At 48.0% G+C, this 18,034-nt stretch overlaps 6 protein-coding genes across 6 annotated transcripts; 2 read left to right on the top strand and 4 right to left on the bottom strand.

Annotated features, from left to right (window-relative positions):
* Positions 1-151: 151 nt before the first annotated feature.
* F5Y00DRAFT_261463 (MFS general substrate transporter) lies at positions 152-2,410 on the bottom strand (the record flags this gene model as incomplete). The annotated part of the gene is made up of 4 exons (XM_048011208.1): positions 152-1,210; positions 1,268-1,325; positions 1,377-1,705; positions 1,763-2,410. The coding sequence occupies 4 exons, from the start codon at positions 2,408-2,410 to the stop codon at positions 152-154; spliced, it is 2,094 nt and encodes a 697-aa protein (XP_047865604.1).
* A 2,470-nt stretch (positions 2,411-4,880) lies between these two features.
* F5Y00DRAFT_269072 (uncharacterized protein) lies at positions 4,881-6,021 on the bottom strand (the record flags this gene model as incomplete). Its single annotated transcript, XM_048012370.1, has 2 exons — positions 5,805-6,021; positions 4,881-5,750 (listed from the first exon to the last, which is right to left on the bottom strand). The coding sequence occupies exons 1-2, from the start codon at positions 6,012-6,014 to the stop codon at positions 4,881-4,883; spliced, it is 1,080 nt and encodes a 359-aa protein (XP_047865603.1). The 5' UTR covers positions 6,015-6,021.
* A 2,448-nt stretch (positions 6,022-8,469) lies between these two features.
* F5Y00DRAFT_252785 (GNS1/SUR4 membrane protein) lies at positions 8,470-9,565 on the bottom strand (the record flags this gene model as incomplete). The annotated part of the gene is made up of 3 exons (XM_048009970.1): positions 8,470-8,768; positions 8,824-9,106; positions 9,164-9,565. The coding sequence occupies 3 exons, from the start codon at positions 9,563-9,565 to the stop codon at positions 8,470-8,472; spliced, it is 984 nt and encodes a 327-aa protein (XP_047865602.1).
* A 1,093-nt stretch (positions 9,566-10,658) lies between these two features.
* On the top strand, positions 10,659-12,993 carry F5Y00DRAFT_235466 (cytochrome P450). The gene has a single exon (XM_048007560.1). It carries the CDS (start codon positions 11,272-11,274, stop codon positions 12,886-12,888), a length of 1,617 nt encoding a protein of 538 aa, XP_047865601.1. The 5' UTR covers positions 10,659-11,271; the 3' UTR covers positions 12,889-12,993.
* A 484-nt stretch (positions 12,994-13,477) lies between these two features.
* On the bottom strand, positions 13,478-14,666 carry F5Y00DRAFT_235465 (uncharacterized protein). Its single transcript, XM_048007559.1, has one exon. The coding sequence runs from the start codon at positions 14,362-14,364 to the stop codon at positions 13,672-13,674; it is 693 nt and encodes a 230-aa protein (XP_047865600.1). The 5' UTR covers positions 14,365-14,666; the 3' UTR covers positions 13,478-13,671.
* A 344-nt stretch (positions 14,667-15,010) lies between these two features.
* Positions 15,011-17,399, top strand: F5Y00DRAFT_235463 (putative N-alkane-inducible cytochrome P450). The gene is made up of 3 exons (XM_048007558.1): positions 15,011-15,329; positions 15,380-16,980; positions 17,091-17,399. The coding sequence occupies exons 2-3, from the start codon at positions 15,615-15,617 to the stop codon at positions 17,270-17,272; spliced, it is 1,548 nt and encodes a 515-aa protein (XP_047865599.1). The 5' UTR covers positions 15,011-15,329; positions 15,380-15,614; the 3' UTR covers positions 17,273-17,399.
* The last annotated feature ends 635 nt before the right edge of the window (positions 17,400-18,034 follow it).

Raw genomic sequence — 18,034 nt, 5'->3', positions numbered from 1 at the left:
ATTAAACACTACACGTGTATGCTCCCCCTTAACATTAATACGCCGTATTAATACAAATTTGACCCATTACTTATCTTATCCTAACCTATCATACCAAAACATAATACAACATAATATAACAAAAGAACTTGTAATAGCCTAGTTATTGTATCTATACCTTTTCCGTCTCAGCCACAGGCTTGCTTGGCTTCTTAACGGACTTCCACTGTAGAGCGCAGCAGGACAAGAATGCCAAGCCGGCGAGCGGGACTGCAACGAGAAAGACGGTATGTAGTGCTTCGTCGTACAATTTAAGTAGGGCGGGAAGCTGCTCGGGCGGGACGACCTTTCGGAAGGCGATGGCCCCTGCGCCGACGATAGCACGGACGTCAAGACCTGGAATATCTGTCTTCTCGATGAGATCCGCAAGACGGTTCTGGAACACGCTATTGCCGACCGATATAAAAACGGCGCCACCTAGCGATTGAGACGCGACGACGGCTGCGGTACCGACAGCCAAGTCTTCCGGTCCTAACACCGTTTGCACCGCCGTAAAGCCCTGCTGAATGGACATGCCGAATCCAGCCGACGCGAGAATTTCGAATCCGATCCACATTGCCGTGCTCATACTCGGGTGGAACAGCGTAATGATACCACAGCCTACAGTACCGATTGCACTTCCGAGAATGGCCGGTGGTGTGTAGTAGCCGACGACAGACACGAAGATGCCCGAGAAGACGGAAAACAAAGCGTTTGCAACAAAATACGGGATCATGGCAACGCCTGATTGAATGGCACTGTAGCCTAGGATGGCCTGGAACCAGATCGGGAGGAAATATGTGTGCACCAACAAGGCGCCATAAGTAAAAAATGCCATCAGGCACGATGCGGCGACGGTCCTTTGCTTGGCAATTGCGGGCGGGATCAGAGCACGGTCTTTCTTCCACCGGAGCCATCCAACCAGTACGATCGCCGCCACGCCGGCACCGCAGAGCAGGCCGATGACTTCAGCGCTTGCCCAGTCGGCGCCTGTAAGGGTGTATTCCAGAGCCAGGAACAACATCACAGCGGCGCCCAAGAGAATTACGTTCCCGATCAGGTCGAGGCTAATCAGGCGCTGTGTGACTTTCTCCTTGGACCCCGTGCGCGGTTGCGGGTGATATACAAGTATCATCACAATGATAGTCACTGCACCAACCGGAAGGTTAATCCAGAAGCACCATCGCCATGTCTGCGTCGATGTCAGTCTATTGATTCTTCAATTCAATGGCTTAGGGGCTATACATACGACTAGATCCGTAAATACACCTCCGATGAGAGGGCCAACAGTGGCGCCAACACCGAACCTACGAAGTTAGCTTTCCGCGATTGGCACTCAGGGGCTATAGAGCACTTACATTAACCCAACGACCGCAGTATATATCGGCCTAACTGTTAAAGGTACAGCCGTAGCAACTATTACAAAGCTCCCGGTTAAGATGCCTGCGCTGCCAAACCCGGCGATCGCGCGTCCGATAATTAATGTTGCCGAAGACGGCGCGAAGCCGCTAATGATAGAGCCTATTTCAAAAACAAACATAGAAAGAAGATACGACCACTTGATGTTAAAGAGAGTGAAGACGCGTCCGAAGACGGGTTGAAAGGCGCATGCCGTAAGGAGGTATGATGAGCCATACCAGCCAATGTCCGCCGTAGATTTGAACTCGGCGGTAATAAAAGGAATGGCCTATATGCCGCGTTAGTCTCCTATTCCCAATCTCGAAGGCGTCCCACGTTTGCTTACAGTTGTAATGATAGTTCGATCTATAGAGATCAAGAAAACGACTAATGAGAGACCAATGGTGAGTAGAAGTAGAGGTATTCCCTGTAAGAACTGGTTCTGGTCGGCGGTTTCGGCTATGGTGACGGAAGACCGTTGGCTTCGCCCATCGCTGTCTCCTTGTGGTTCCGGCTCAAACGGACGCAAAGTCTTGCAAAATTGCAACCCCGGTTTGCCCGGGTGCCTCTGTTCTCCGACGGGCGTAACGAGCCGTTCCTTAGGCCTAGATGAGACGATTCTGAATTTCGCGTCATCTGTCCTAACAGTCGATAGATGTCGGAGATGAGGAGCCGAATCTATCAGGAGATCAGCCAAGGTAGTCTGCCGATCTAAGTGAAGTTGGCTGTCCGTCTCGCTGCCTCCGTTCAGCGTTTTGCTCGAGGCCGTGGAAATGTCTCTTGAGTGAGAATATTTAAACTTGGAAACGCCGTCGAGAAGTTCGCCGGCGAGCCAGAAAGGAGAGGCCGGGCGAAGCGGAGGGAGATGAGACTCAGCATCGCCATCCCATTGCGTCGAGGAGAGGCTGACCCTGCCATCGTTAGAAGCTGCGGACTGATACACTGACGAAGTATCGTCGTCCAGCGAGGTACGATGGTTGCCGACCTCCTCCATCGCGCATTTACTATTATTTCCAGGTTCGGAACGTTTGATAACAAGGGTAGCTTCGGACCCAAATCCAGATCGAAGATAATGAAGACAGTAAGAAAACATGTAAACGAGCGTTGAAGACCGTGTTACCCCGGTCACATAGGTACCGACTCACCGTGGAGGCACGACGTCACTTACACGCCTGCTCGGTTCGCCTCTTCCGCGGGTATGGGACCTATGCCAATTTCCCCCAATGCCGATGGTGCCCAGACCTTAGCTCGCAGCTGCGCAAGCAAGCCCCTACGGATGGGAGAGCTGCCTTGTTTTTTCCGCAGGTGGCGCTAGCTCTGGATGCTTCGATCCCGGCAAATTAGGTGCCTACTCTCCCATTGGAAAGCGTTTGACGAAGCCGCTTTGCCGACATGGGACAAGCTGGAATGTCCGGGTTATGAGTAGTAAAACGACCTACGATAGAGGATCACAAAACAAAGAAGAAAGCATGAGCAAGTAATAGCAATGCATGACAAGCAAGCTCCATGTGTACTATGTAAGGTCGGCGATCATTATTAACGTTAAAACGGAAGCTTAGCGGCGCTTGGACCAATAGCAAAAGCATAGGAAGCGAAAAGAAAGCTGGTAAGACTCAAGACATCAATAGCGTTGCTGAGTTGGCGCTGGAGCGCAGCGATGTCGATCCTGCGGACGGGGTGGATACGAGCTGAAAAAGGCCCGGTCTAAGCTATGAAGCTTAAGAGTAGCCAAGAAGCCTTTAGAGGATTTAGTCCGTGGAGGGGAATCAAGGGCGAGACAGCATCGAGTAGAGATACCACAGAAGAGACAAGGAGAGAACGCTATTCATGAATCGAAGGTTGAAAGGGGAAGAGATCTGCGGCCCGCCGTCTTGGAATTTAGTAAAGTGGATACGTGACGGATGTGGGCCGAAGCCACGGCTGCTGGGCTGCAGCCACCGAAGCCCGGGACTAGTATCCGTACCGCTCAAATGAACGCTGTTATCCCTTAGTCTTGCTTACCTAGGTAGGTACCTAACATACCTACCTACCTACCTACCTAACATAGGTAGTATATTATGTATTATGTATGTAGTTTAATCTTTAGGTAGTCTTTTTTTACCTTCTTCCCGTTTTAGTACTTCGTAGCACTCGTATATAGCTAAAGTACCTAGATGCCTAGCACAAGTATCCAATACATGCGTCAGCTAACGGCACTACAGCACACCCGCGTTACCGGAATTGCGCAACCGACGTGTAATATTCGCGTAGAAGTCCAAGATGTGCTGACTACCTAGCGTAACCAATCTTACCGGGTAAGACAGCCAAAGACAATTAGGTATTTGCATGATGTAAAAAGTCCCCTAGCGTCCGAGTCGAGTCGAGTCTTATGGAGCCTCAGGTCTTACTCAAATTGGATGTTACCTATGATGTCTACCATCCACGTGGCTTGCCCAGAAGAGACTATTGTACTCGGTACTGCTCGTCTCCGTCCTTTCGTGCGATGCCTAACTTCGAATTCACCCCATATCCGGTTAGACAAAATACCGTAGATACTTCCACCAATGTTTACTGTTGACGTGGTTCACAAAGTGTTACCGGGGTTGGGTTTGCCCCTACTGCAAGGTCGTTGGAACTACGGGATATTGGGGATGCTTTGTTAGGCTATTAAATTCTACTTACTTACTAGGCTTTATATGTAGGGATACGCCTTGATAGTTTATACAAAGCATAGTTAATGGAAAAAGTTTGCTATCGATACAAGCTAATAGCTTTGACAGCTTTCAGCAGTTAAGATTTATTAGTTGGTAGATATATAGGTTAGGTAGTTAAAAATAAAAAATAACTTGTTTCTTATCTCACCAACATTCAGGCTTCTTTGTATTCCCAGCATAAGCCTACCCTATCTATCTTTACACCAAACTACGTCCCTCGCTTACTCTTTCAAGGGAAGAAAAAAAAAGTTTTGAGCTACCGTTAAATTCGTCCTCGACGCCCCGAAGCCGGGAATAGCTGCGAAATGCTTACAAACGTAACACTGTGCTTTGCCCTGTTTACTTCCAGGCGCGCACGCGATAGGTGTGGTCGAATCAAGCTTCTCCAACTGCAAGATAGAGTTGGGGGTCATCTCGTATTAAGATTATGTATTATATATTAAGATATATATTAAGATTATCAAATGCGTAACCGCTGCTCTTATGTGTGACCCCTAGATATGTGACTACTATGACCAATCGCTCCAAAGGGACCAAGTTTTGTTGCTTATGTTACATTGACATGTATGTATGATATTAGCTCATTATACTTTAAACTGCACATAATGCAAGGTATGTATGTATGTGAGTATGTAGGGTGCCGTATGCTAGGGATATGGTACAATAATAATGAAGCTGTCGCTCTAGATGGACGGAATGCAACTGACGTATCTCAAGAACGCCACTGTAATTACTGTTGATGACAAAGGAAAGATGATAGGTAAGTGATGATCATAATAATTGCGTCTTTTTCAAACGCGCGAGTTGCATCAGAGTGTTGACTACTCCAACAATGCCTGCACCGTCCGTGTGTCTTCCCAAGGCCTCGCAGTCCGCGCCCGCGAACTCGGCCTCGAGGTTCTGTTGGGTTTGGCCGGCGAGAAGTTGTGCTGTCTCAAGCCCCTTTTGCCTCTGCGCCTCAATGCCCTGCATTATTGTGGCCTCGTCGAAGGATTTCTCCCCAGAGGTACCCGCCGGTAATAACCCGGACATCTGTAGCATGAGTTCCGGTGAAACAGTCTTGCGGCCGGACTTAAAGACGCATTTGCTTAAAGCTGTGGCGAAAATATGCTTGTCTGGCTTGACCTCATCATCCGTGTTGCTGCTGTTGGAAGATACGCCTGATTCTGTAGTGCTATTCCGTCGGCTCTGGCTCAGTGACTGCTCGGGATATAGTGAATAATTTTTTGGTTTGGCGGCATCCTTACGGACGAAGTGGGTTACGATGTAGATCCATTTCTCGTCCCAGGCTAGAATTTTAGACCACATTTCGTACTCTTCGTATGGACGAACTTCGCGCTTAAAGTTACACGATACCGCGCCGAGCGCAAGGCCGAAAACGGGCTTCTTAGACCCAGTATATGCAGCCGTTCCACCGCGCATCTGATCGATGCCCTTCGCGAATAATGTGCAGACTAGGTGAGTTCGTGCGATATCAACGTCCGCGAAATATGAAGAATTAGATTTGTGCATGTTAAAATCAATCTCCATGAGCTGTGCCGTAGAAGATGTGATGATAGGTTGAAATATATGCGTGTGCGTAAGCGGTACAGCTGGCCGCTGTGTTCGTAGAATAAAGCGAAAACCATTAACGAGTCGAAGCTTTAGATTATGTTAGCTTCATGGTTGGATAAACATGGTTTGGAAGTGACTTACATGCCACATAAATGGCATATTCTTGATGTTTAATACAACGAAAAAACATAGCAGCGTAAACCAGAGCGTCGACCATGTAAGATGAGGGTATATTAGATTTGCGATAGAGGGTCTATACGGTTGGATCTCGGCTAGGGGACCTTCTGATGAGAAATCATAGGTCGATCCACGGCTCTGGTTAATAGAGCTTAGGATGTACGTCGTCGACATCTTGGTTGGGTTTGGACAAAGGAAATTTTGAAAATTGTAAAAGTCGAAATCTATTGTATGTAGGTTATGAACCTCTCGTACTGGCATGAGAGATTGGCATGAAATATCAACATGTGTTTCTCTAGGCAACATCTTCTAAATGTCTCACAAGATACGACGGTTACCCGCAACGTTCCCGCATATATGTTGGGAAAGTCCAGCTGAAAGACAGGAAGTAGTCTAACCCGCGCCCCGGGTTGTGATATCATTTGGTATCATTGGGATGAAGGATGCCATGGTCTAGCCTCAAGCTGTGTAGCAGCTAACAACGAAGAGATAAGACGCCTTAAGGTGTCCACCCTTTGTCTACCCGTAATGAGCGGAACTCGTTTCCCTGCTATTACTACATGCGTAAGGTACTTACTTACTATTAGTTAGGGATTATGCTACTATACCTGCTTATTAGCTTCGGGCTAAGAGATGACATGTCAAAATAGGTAGTGATTGACATATCTGAATCTAGAGGAACGGAAAGATTAGTCCATGATTCAGCGATGTCCAAACTGGGAGGAATCCCCACGATCTAGTACCTGGAGTCTATGCTGTAAGTGCTTCCGAGTTAAGTAAACGAACGTGCTCTTTGTGGGGAATAGCGTATAGGGCGAACGCTGTGCTGGGTTGCTGGGCAAATCCTCCAGGTCTACCCAGCATCGAGAAGCATGGGGTGGCCCAGAGGGTCCGGAAATGTCTCAGAAACTGTTACTAAAACTGTTACTAAAATGTTTCCAAGTTAAAAACCAAGTTACAGTTACGCTCGGGCGTCCGGAGAGCGTGATCGGACAACCCTATCTCCCCGCATGATATTCTTTGTACGATACATGTCGCGTAACGAGTGTAAGACTTATTCGCTCTAGTTGGGAGTAAATGCTATTATCGTCCTTAGGAATACGAAAATAGGGGCGCCAGTTGCATCACTGTTACATGTGGATAAGTGTATTGAGATAGGAAAATACCTATGCTTGCTTCGGGTTGAGCGGTTCCGGTAGGTAGTCTAGAATAGCGTCTTCTAAATAGGACCTTTTCCTAAAAACCGCCGGTATATGACGCTAAGCTAACTGTCTTAAGCAAGTTGGATGAAAATAGCGTATTGAATATCTGCCGAAACATCGAAAGCCTTATTGGATAAAAACAAACTAAACAAAAGGGGAAAAATCCGAAAAACCAGTTAAGGTTTCGGCACATTGGGAGTTTGTGCGACGTGAGGTAGCTAAAATGACGTTCATCAAGATTAAGCAAGATCGCACATTCGAATGCAAAGCATAATACATATTTAAATTGTAATTCAACTAATGAGTGTTTAACCACAACTCAACTGCCATGTAAAAAGATTCACCAAACAAGAAGCATTCCTGTTAGTACATAACAATTTAAACTGGTTATTAAAGATGATCATATTACCGTTATGATTTACATACTGTAAGGTATCATCGATCGATCTCATCACATAAAAAGAAGTGGGTATTTTCTACGGCCCGGTATGTAACGTACTAAGATAAGGAACTAGCGTATCTGACTGCAAGGGTTGATACCATGTAGTCGGGCAGTCGGGTACCTATGTAGTGTACTATGTACGATGAGGAGGTAGGTGGGAAGGAATACATGTATATCTCGTTTATAGTTGCATGTATTTAAGTGCCTAGTAGTAAAACCTGCGAAAGCGAAGTAAGTATTCAATACTTACATGGTATTTACTATTTATAATGGGAAGCTAGTGATAGCTATCGGATTTAAAAGATTGTGTGCATTAGCTGGGTTTAGTAAAGATAAGGTCAGTATAAAGCTGGTAAGAAGGGCTGAAGGTCCCCTGTAACAAATGCCTTCTATTGTTCCTTGGTTATTGCTTGTACTAGAGATGTATCCGGTACATTGTTCAATGATCCTAGCAAGTGATTGGTTGAAATAATGTTTAAATAAATCAAGACAAGAAGGAAATAAGCTAAAGCTGCGGAGGCTCCGTAGCAGTTGCAACCCACAGCAGGGGGTGCATGGGCCATTTACAAGGGTCAAGGAGATTTCCGCCCTGCCATTTCTCTGGGCCGTCACGCCTTTTTTTCAACTTCACGTCAATATGATAGAACATAACCCCCTGCTTGCAGACAACTACCGGAATTTGATTACCTTACTTTATTTCGCTTTGAAATAATTTATTTCCCATTATTGCTATGAAATCTCAGCCAATAACGCTAAGCTTGGAACAAATCGAAAATACGTTAGGTACATTAGACTAAGAATTATACATTTTCATTAGTTTTAATGATAGACAGGAACGCCTACTCCATCCGCCCGAACCATGCTTATGCTCTCCTCCCTTTAGTCCTTCTGGAACTTAAGAAGATCTAACAAGTTAATGATTAGGTACCCACAGCCCATGCAAGTATCCAAGCGATGGGCTTGAAAAGGAAAAGCTGACAGAAAATCACTTTCTGGAAACGATCGAGCTGTTCATGTGTTCCACTCCGCTGCAGCTGTCGGCCACCTTGACCGCGCTCTGCTTCATCGAGGAGACCGTGTGCTTATCAGACTTCTTATTGGTCCTTCTAGAGGATGACTTCCTGTATGTGGCGATATAGAACATGATGAAGAGCACCAAATACGAGCTCAAGATCAAGCACCCACAAATGGCTGCGAAAGGCTTGCCTGTGCATCGCCCTATATGCGGCAGATACGGAGCATGAGCACTAGCAAAGTAATCCCAAGATGCGAAGTAGACAAACCCTGTCACCACTGTTAGCTTCTTTGATTTCAAAGAGTAGTCTGGTTGGGGCCTTACCAAGATCGAGAATGAACTGGCCAATCTGCATTCGGGTAATCCACTCCTTCCACCAAACCTTGACACCCCGTGCGCTTTGGAAGTAGTACCAGTACATCACGACGTGCACGGTCAGGTTCAGAGTAATCGGGACCCACGAGACCGACGTATGGCCGAGCAGTTGGGTGTAGCACAGCAATGCCGTTGCCGGGTGGTGGTAGGTGTGGAGGAAGGTAAGAGGCTTCTTCTTGACCATCAAGAAGACAGTGTCGATAAGTTCGATGTATTTGGTGATGTAGTTGAGCTGGGTCACATTAGCATTTTCATCGCAGTTGACGAGCCTCGATCTTCAGGCACTTACATAGTAGAGAGTTACGAGCTCGTCAGTCCAGCCATCTGCGCTGCAGATGTTGTTGTAGAGTCCACGCTTCCAGATAGACGGTGCCAGTTGCTCAATGAAGAGAACTAGGAGGCCACCGCTCAGTAGCGTTAAGAACAGGTTATGAGCCTTGAACAGGCCGTTCAACTTGAGCGGCTCGCGGTTGCGCATAAACTCGCGACCTCCAAAGATGACAACCAAATACAGAACAATCATGGCAACCGTCTCAGTCGTAGTCGACATTGGAGTAACTCCCTCCTTGAACCTAAACTCGTTTGCATGATATCCCGTAACGGACATCCAAAGCTTGTCAAAAGCCTGCCACGGCGCGATCTTGATCACGCCGGGCGAGGCTTTGAAGGCATGTGTGGAATCGAAAGACATGGCTAATTAATAATTATGAGAATAATGGGAAGGTCGACGAGGCCAACCGAAAAGCCCGAGTATCACGATGCTGGAGGGAGAGTTCTGATGAAAGACGTCTGGTTCTATGACCCGTTTTTAAAGCCGAAGGTCGTTATTATTATAAGCGCCCGGCGATCTGGATAAAGATTAAAGTTAAAGTGGTCGATGTCATACCGCGTCGACTAACGAGCTAGCCTACAATATTAACCAGCTGAAGACGTCCAAGCTGAACTAAGAAACTCATTGACCTTGAGAATAGCTCCGGCAACTCGTTCGAACTTATTATACCTATTCTAGGGATTTGGTAAACTCTATATTACAGACCCCACATAGAAGACGGTATGAGGGTGCGGTTACACAATTGCTTTTAATGCCAATTACAAGTAAAACAGTACATCTTTAGGGCCTGAATGCCAATGGCATATTTTAACAAAATCCCGACAACTGTGGATACGTTTATTTCTATAGTCTCGGACAAAAAGCTGTCCGGCTGGGGTACGTGGCTCTTAGGTATCCTGGGCAGGTATGTATCTGCTAATTCCTTTTCTCGTTTAGGATTTTAGAGGCTATCGATATGTCTTATGTCTTACTTGGGACGGCATCATGGTATGTACTGTGGTATATACTATGGTATATGGTATGCTTAATAAGTCACGGTGTGAAGGTTGCATGCATGTGATTACGACTGGAATCCTTGTTTGTTCCATTCACCATTCAGAAAGCCTCATACCTCACTTGTCCACACACCCCAATTTTAGGACCAGTCAGCTTGACATAGTTGTCGCCCCCCGTTCTGGCCGATAAAAGCTCATCGGTCTAGAATTATACGTCCGGCTGACCTAGTAAGTACCTAGAGTCAGTCATTGTCAATGCGTTTAGTATCCTTCCGCTGTTGTTGGCCGAAACATCGTCAAGCCAAGATTGTGGACAATTCCGCACTCCGATATAGGTATTCGAAAAAAAAAAAAAGAGGCTTTACGTCGGTGGGATTTACTATTCAAGGGCTTGTCCTCTAGTGCCGCTCACTTGTTATACATAGTACCACGAAGTAGTGGCGTGGTCTAGTTCTTAGAGCCCGGATAGCCGGGAACCGGGTTTTCGGCGATATGTATTACTACGCTTACCTAGCGACGGTTATCCAGAAAACGGGTACGGATCTAAACCGTAATAGCGTTATCGACAGTTGTGCTATACATGGCATATGCTCCTTGCAACGCCCTAGCATAGATGGCTTATTAGTGCCGTTGGCTCGTGGGTTTTCAGACCTAACGATGTGTAAAGGTCGATAATTGCAAAGATCGACGTGGCACAAAATTTACAAATGCCTAACCCGAGATTGCGGGCTGAATAGATCAAGTTCTGGGATACTGGATGACCCTCTGTTCTAATCTCAGTAAATCCCTGGAGCCCCAAGACGTGCCTCCGAATTAGGTGGACCCTCCTCAGACGTTGTCTTACATAGTACACACCTTTTTCCAGCATGGCATCATCACATATTTCGGTGTATTCCCATTCGTCTATCTGTATACTTAATATCACTCTTTGTCGATCTTATCAATCCCGGTCAGGTCAACATGTCCGCGACCTTACACCAGAGTTGAATCTCATATACTCCATCTTCTCCTTACGTTTGGCTTCAAGGCCTTTTCCCTTGTTCTACTGTCCTTCCAACATAACCCTTCAAGATGTCCAAAGTCACCATGACTCCGGTCCTGGCGGTGACGGCGGCCGCCTCGTTTTTATACGCCCGCCACGCTGAACTGCCAATTGTGTCTACATTCGCAACGTCGCTGGCTGTTGTGCTTCCTCTCTACGTTGTCGTCTGGCTCAGCTGGATATTCCCCTTCTATGTGTCCGAACTAAGACACGTACCTACTGTGCCGGGCTTCCCTCTCTGGGGTCAGTTCTTTGACATCATCACGCAAGAATGCGGTGTGCCTCAGCGGGAGTGGCATCAACAGCACGGTTCTATTGTCAGATACTTCTTCCCTTTCGGTGCGGAACGCCTTTCTGTTGCCGACGACGAGGCTCTCAAGCAGATGACTGTCAAGAACCCTTACAACTACCCCAAGCCTGTCCGCGCAAAGCTTTGGATGGTTCGCATACTGGGTGAAGGTGTTTTACTCGCCGAGGGCCAGGAGCATGTGCACCAACGCAAGTCTCTCGCTCCGGGCTTTTCTATTCAGTCTATTCGCGCACTCGCCCCGGTCTTCTGGGAGAAGTCGCTTCTCCTAGCCAAGTGCTGGCGTGAGGAAATGGCCGCCGAGGGGGTCACGACAAAGTCCTTCGAAGTACTCGAGTGGCTCAACAGAACTACACTGGATATCATTGGCAGCGCCGGCTTTGGATACGAAATTGGCTCGCTACGTAATCCCGAGACCCCCATTCGTGAGGCCTATCGTCTAGTCTTCGCCTTCGATATCGGGTCCCGTATCATGCACGGAATTCAAGCTTTCATCCCTGCCTCCAAGTACATCCCTTCCAAGATGAACCAAGATATGCAAACCTCTCGAAGCATTATTCTAGACAAAGCTACTGAGATTATTACCGAAAAGCAAGCGCAAGCAGAGAACAACACCGGTGGCAAGGATATTATTGCTCTTATCGCCCGCGATAACAAGAAGATGAAGGCCATGGGAGAGGCTGGTCTTTCTTTTGAAACCATGCGCGACCAGATCATGACTTTCTTGGGTGCTGGCCACGACACTACTGCAACTGGTGTAGCCTGGACTATTCACTTGCTATCCACCCACCCCGAAATCCAGTCTCGCCTCCGCGAAGAGATCAAAGACTTCATGCCCTTCCTCTTCGACAAAGAATCCCGCTTTGACCCCGAAACAATTGCCAATGCCGACCCCGACAGGCTCCCTTACCTCGATAACATTTGCCGTGAAGCGTTGCGCTTCATCCCGCCTATCCCTATGACAGTGCGACAATCCCTTGCGGATGACCAGCTTGGCCCTTACAAGATCCCTGCCGGTAGCGTTATTTACGTACTTGCAAATGCCATCAATCGTTTACCGATGTACTGGGGTCCCAACGCAGACGAGTTCGACCCAGACCGGTGGGATAACCTACCCAAGACCTTCACTGCCAACGCTTTCATGACCTTCCTTCAAGGCCCGCGCGGTTGCATCGGCCGCAAATTTGCCGAGATCGAAATGAAGATTTTGCTATGCTGCTTGCTCAGCATGTACGAATTCAAGCGTGACTTCGACACGCCCGATCCTGAAGAGTGGAAGATGTGGCGATTAGTACTACGACCAAAGGAGGGCGTCACCGTCAAGGTCACCGCTATCTAAATTGTATGGACATATTCTGCCATTTATTATTATTAACAATTAATTCTTAATTTATCACGCCGTATATATGGAGATACTTGGGAAATTGAGAAGTCGAAAAAAAACAGGACTAGCTCTCTATTATCGGCTACGGTGTTGGTATATGTTCATGTTTAGAGTCTATAAGACATGTAAATGAAGGCAGTCAAATTAGAATGCTTGAGCCCTTATGAGGTGTACGTACCTAGGTATGGATTATAATAAACATAACTATGGAAAGTTATCATTTCATGCTCTACGTGTGACGTCTTGAAGATTCCCAGAAGTGAGATAGATAGAAAACCACCATGGAGGATCCCTCACCTTAGCACAAAGGTCTGTAGGTTGAAAACCCATCCATTGTTGACGAATCGTATTATTTATTAAATAAAGCAAAAATTAATTTTTATCAAGTCCGGTATTTCTACGTGTCTAAATATTGACAGTGTACCGCAGAGGCTATGCTGTGAGTACCTAATCAAGCATACTTCACGGGTTTAATTCTATCGTACTATACATACCACGCGTGAAGTGGAACTACTATACGCCATCTGATTTCTGGGTCTTAGTAGCCGCCAATAGTAAATAATATTAGTCAATGTGAGGTATCAAACTATGTACATGAAGGAACGTATTTGAGACAAGGTAGTAAGTAAGTAGTAACAAGACAACTTTTTAAATTACATATTTTCCTCCCAGACAACAACAATTACAGAGCCAAATTTCCTAGGTGCCTCTTAACTCGTACTTAAATAAAATATGAGATTATGAGCTTATGTTTTTGACGATGGAATCCACCGTGATGGGGTCGCAGGCGGAAATGCCAATGCCTTGACAGCTGTTGTCGTTGCTTAGGTTGAGATCTGGTGCGATTTTGGGACTGAGGTCGAGTAGGCTGTTACCGCCGCTGTTGGTAGTAGGGCTACTAGTTGGGCTGCTGCTGCTAGCACTGGTGCTACTGGGGGGACTAGACTGAACAGGGTATGTTGCAGGTGCAGGTGTAGCTGTGGTAGATGCCGTAGAAGATGGTTCAACCTTGGCCTCGTCGCCACCGTCCTTGACTGTCTTGGTGACATCTGAGCCGACAGTAATAGGATCGCAGGCACTGATGCCGATGCCTAAGCAGCTGTTTTCATTGCTCAAGTCGAGGCCAAGGTCGACGTCGGGACTCAAGTTGATCAGGGAGTCCCCAGAGCCACTGTCATTGGTGCTAGGCTCTGCCTTAGCCTTGGAGCCGGTGTCATGTACAACGGTGTCGTTCTTCTTAGAGTCGACGGTGATGGGATCGCACACGGAGATGCCTAGCCCAAGGCAGGAGTTATCATTATCAACTCCGAGTCCAAGATCGAGATTGGGACTGAGGTTGATGAGCTGGTCCCGCTTGTGCTCGGCCAAGAGTACCGGTAGGCCGTGAGCTACGCCGATGAAAGAGAGAAGGAAGTAAGTGAAGGCGCGCATATTTGACCGTCTAGCTCTAGGTAGTCTCAACTACGGAGCTCTCGGGCACGGAAAAAAATAAAAATAAAAATAATAGTGACGAATTTGTGTTTGAGAAGGTAGAAAGATGAGGTTCTACAGAAGATCTCAGTTTTACGACAAGAATGGAAGAGCATACCTAGAATTCGTATCCAAGTGATCTACATTCTCCTGCCTATTATATTCCGTGTAAGACTTTCACTTTACTATGTTATGTACCTAATGTACTATTGCGTCGATAGTCAGTGGCTGTTACAAGTAATCAAAAGCTAATTAAACTATGCAAGTGCTCTGTTTTCTTTTCCAAGTATCACGACACACACCTGCACACTATCGTCAACCCGCCGCGTCTAGTCCGTCGAGCCGAGCCAATGCCCGATTCAGCACTTCCCGAATAGGCAAGTTTATCGACAGGGGGGAACCTTGCTTTTGGGCGCTCGAGTCACATCTCACTTTATCCCCCTGGTCCCCCACTGCGGAGACCCGAGTCTCCACCTTCCCCCTCCCCCCCTGACAAGCGCGTTGGGGGTCAGACAGAACTAACGAAGTACTCAATACTTTGAATACTTTTCCTAGTATTGACTACCAGGTACCTAACCTAACTTACTTTCCTTCATGCACCGCTGACTCTATACGAAAGCCACCGGCAAGCGACCCAACCAATGGGCGAATAATCAATGACGATCTTTATGTTACCTATCGCTTGAGCATGTCGAAAGGGTTAAAAAAAAAAAACTTGGCCATTGTCAACATTAGACGGCGAATAATTCTGCGAGTCGCGTCATGGGCACACGAGCCTGTTTGGCATGTTTTTATCCTGTCCTAGGTATGGGTACTTGGCAGATATTCTTAGACACGGTACCGAGTGGATGGAATAGCCACAAATGTAGGGCGGATGTAAGGGATGAATGGATATGATAAGTGATGACACCCACGACACCGCACTGGTAAGATGGTAAAGACCCCAGGATTTCTATTAGCGCTCACTACCTAGTAGCAAAGGTCGTTCTTTTTTGTTAGCTCTGGGACGGAAATTATAGAGGAAACTAACTCGCTAAAGAGTGACGGATAGAATAACGATATAGAGCATTAACTACTCTATTATATCCCTACTACATCATCACTACCTATTGCATAGTACCTAGCACTGAGACTACGGGAAGAACGAGAACCTCCGGAGTTCAGAATAACTCCATTTATTTTCTTTTTTGTTTCTCCCAGACGCGGCCAAGATGTTTGGGATCATGAGTAGCCCCTTTATCCTGCTCGTCGTCTTCCTGGCCTGGATCCTCGTCAAGTCCAAGCTCAAGAAGCGCCACAACAATGCAAAGGCCGCAGCTCTCGGGTGCCTGCCGCCGCCGGTGCTGAGAAGCACAAATTTGATCGGCAACTCGATATTGCGGGAGTCCATGAAAGCTACCAAGGAGGACCGCGGGCCCCAGTACGTGGCCGACAAGCTGGATAGCATCTCTCCAGACTGCCATACCGTCAAGGTACCCATCATCGACTATGAGATCCTCGTCACGCGTGACCCTGAGAATGCGCGCACGCTCTTCACCAGCCCCGACTTCGACATTAGCCACCACAGGCAGCTAAGTTGGATGCCACTGTTGGGCAAGGGTATCTTCACGAGCCGGGGCGACATCTGGAGGCACAGCCGCGCACTACTGCGGCCACAATTCGCAAGAGAAATGATCAGCGACCCGCAGCTCGAGGAGCACCATCTACAGAACCTATGGGGGCAGCTTGCCGCCGACGCCACGACCGGGTGGACGTCTAAGGTCGATCTCGCGCCGCTCTTCTTCAAGTTCACCCTCGACACGGCGACCGAGTTCATCTTCGGACAGTCGGCCAACTCTCTACAAGAGCGCGACAGCGCGAAGGACCTCAGCCGTCACTTCAACGCTGCCAAGGTCTGGATCGACAAGCGCGGCGCTCTAGCTAAGTTCTACTGGCTTATGAACAGCAAGGAGTTCAAAGATCACTGCACCGCCATCCACAAGTTCGCCGACGGTATCGTAGCCGACCGGCTCGCAAACCCGGAGAAACGCGGCGGCGGCGGTGACCCGGAAAAGGGAAACCGCTTCAGCCTCCTCAACGAGCTAGCCAAGGAAACGCAAAACCCCCAGGAACTCCGCAACGAGACTCTCCACGTGCTGATCGCGGGCCGGGACACGACAGGCTGTCTCCTAGGCTGGGTGCTCTACTTCCTCGCGCGACACCCCGCCGTCTACGCGCGCCTGCGCACCGAGATCCTAAACCGGTTCGACGACAGGCCGGCGGACTTCCGCTCGCTAAGCCAGCTGTCGTACCTGCAGTGGGTCATCAGCGAGACGCTGCGCGTGGTGACCGTGATCCCGCTGAACGAGCGGATCGCGCTGCGCGACACGGTGCTGCCGCGGGGCGGCGGGCCGGACGGCAAGGCGCGCGTGTTCGTGCCCGAGGGCACGCAGGTGCTCGTCCCGCTGTACGCGATGCAGCACCGCGCGGACATCTGGGGCGCGGACGTCGAGGAGTTTCGCCCCGAGAGGTGGGAGACGCATCGGGCTGGGTGGGAGTTTATTCCGTTTGGGGCTGGGGCGAGGAAGTGTCTTGGTCGTAAGTGTTCCCTACTTAATCTACGGACACATAATTCTGTCTCATTCCCATTCCCAAAATTGCAGTTATGCTGGGGAAGAGTATTGGCTAACTAACTAAACTATCTGCAGAGCAATTCGGACGCCAGGAAGTCAGCTACGTCGTGTCGCGGTTCTGCCAGAAGTACGACCGCATCGAGAACATGGAGGAGGGCGACGGCAGGATCCGGCTTCATCATGCTATTGAGAACCGGTCTGGCACTGGGGTTCAAGTACGGCTGCATGAAGCAAAGGCTTCTTCTTCTTCTGCGTGAGATGGTCTGGTGGGATAGTCGTGCGCTTTACGCACGCTCTGCGTAATAGATCTGATAGATAGGTAGCTTAATATTGTAATGTCTACGAACTAAATGAGGTGGATTCTAGGTAATATACATGACGGCTTGTCAAAATATAAATCATTGATGATGATGTTAAAAGTTGACTACCTACTTCTTGATATGCCTGGTATATATCCTCTTGCATGCAAGTGTATTTCCTTCTCAGGACAACTACCCCCTCTCCCCTATTTCACCATATCTTTACTCCGTAGGAATCTCCTCGTATGAATTTTTAGCTAGCGACAGTAACTCTCCATAATAGATCATCACCAGTATAACAGTTGGACTACAATACCTTAGGCACCTAACTCAGATCGTCCCATCAGTATCCATCCGGTGGCAACCCACTTCCCACGTGGTGAATATTACGCCGCGAATGCAGATCCCCTTATCCTGCCCAACCCATAGTAAATACAACCATGGATAGGTACTAAACAAATCCTCTTCCACAAAACCACTAGTTAGCCAGAACCAGGTAACCAGTCCAGCGGTCCGGCTCGATCGCGCACAGGTAAGACTACCTACTAGGTTAGTCCTATCGAGATAACCGGCCGATTCCTCAGCCAAACAAACCCATCTTCTACATTACACCACCACCGCCGCCCATCGCCAACCAATTTATCAAGGCAGAAACACTGGCCGTGGCGGCGGCGACAAAACCTACCGGCCGTACCAACGCGTAGAGGGGGCGCCTTGAAG

Source organism: Daldinia vernicosa, assembly GCF_022497035.1.
Source record: "Daldinia vernicosa strain CBS 139.73 unplaced genomic scaffold F5Y00scaffold_19, whole genome shotgun sequence".
In the NCBI taxonomy this organism is placed as follows: Eukaryota; Fungi; Ascomycota; class Sordariomycetes; order Xylariales; family Hypoxylaceae; genus Daldinia; species Daldinia vernicosa.
Note: the sequence above shows the minus strand (reverse complement) of the source record. Positions and strands in the feature narration are given on the sequence as shown.

Coding starts and splice junctions, on each gene's coding strand:
- F5Y00DRAFT_235463 (XM_048007558.1), top strand. CDS start 15,615: ATGTTTGGGATCATGAGTAGCCCCTTTATCCTGCTCGTCGTCTTCCTG. Junction 16,981..17,090: donor GGCGAGGAAGTGTCTTGGTC/GTAAGTGTTCCC, acceptor AACTATCTGCAG/AGCAATTCGGACGCCAGGAA.
- F5Y00DRAFT_235465 (XM_048007559.1), bottom strand. CDS start 14,364: ATGCGCGCCTTCACTTACTTCCTTCTCTCTTTCATCGGCGTAGCTCAC.
- F5Y00DRAFT_235466 (XM_048007560.1), top strand. CDS start 11,272: ATGTCCAAAGTCACCATGACTCCGGTCCTGGCGGTGACGGCGGCCGCC.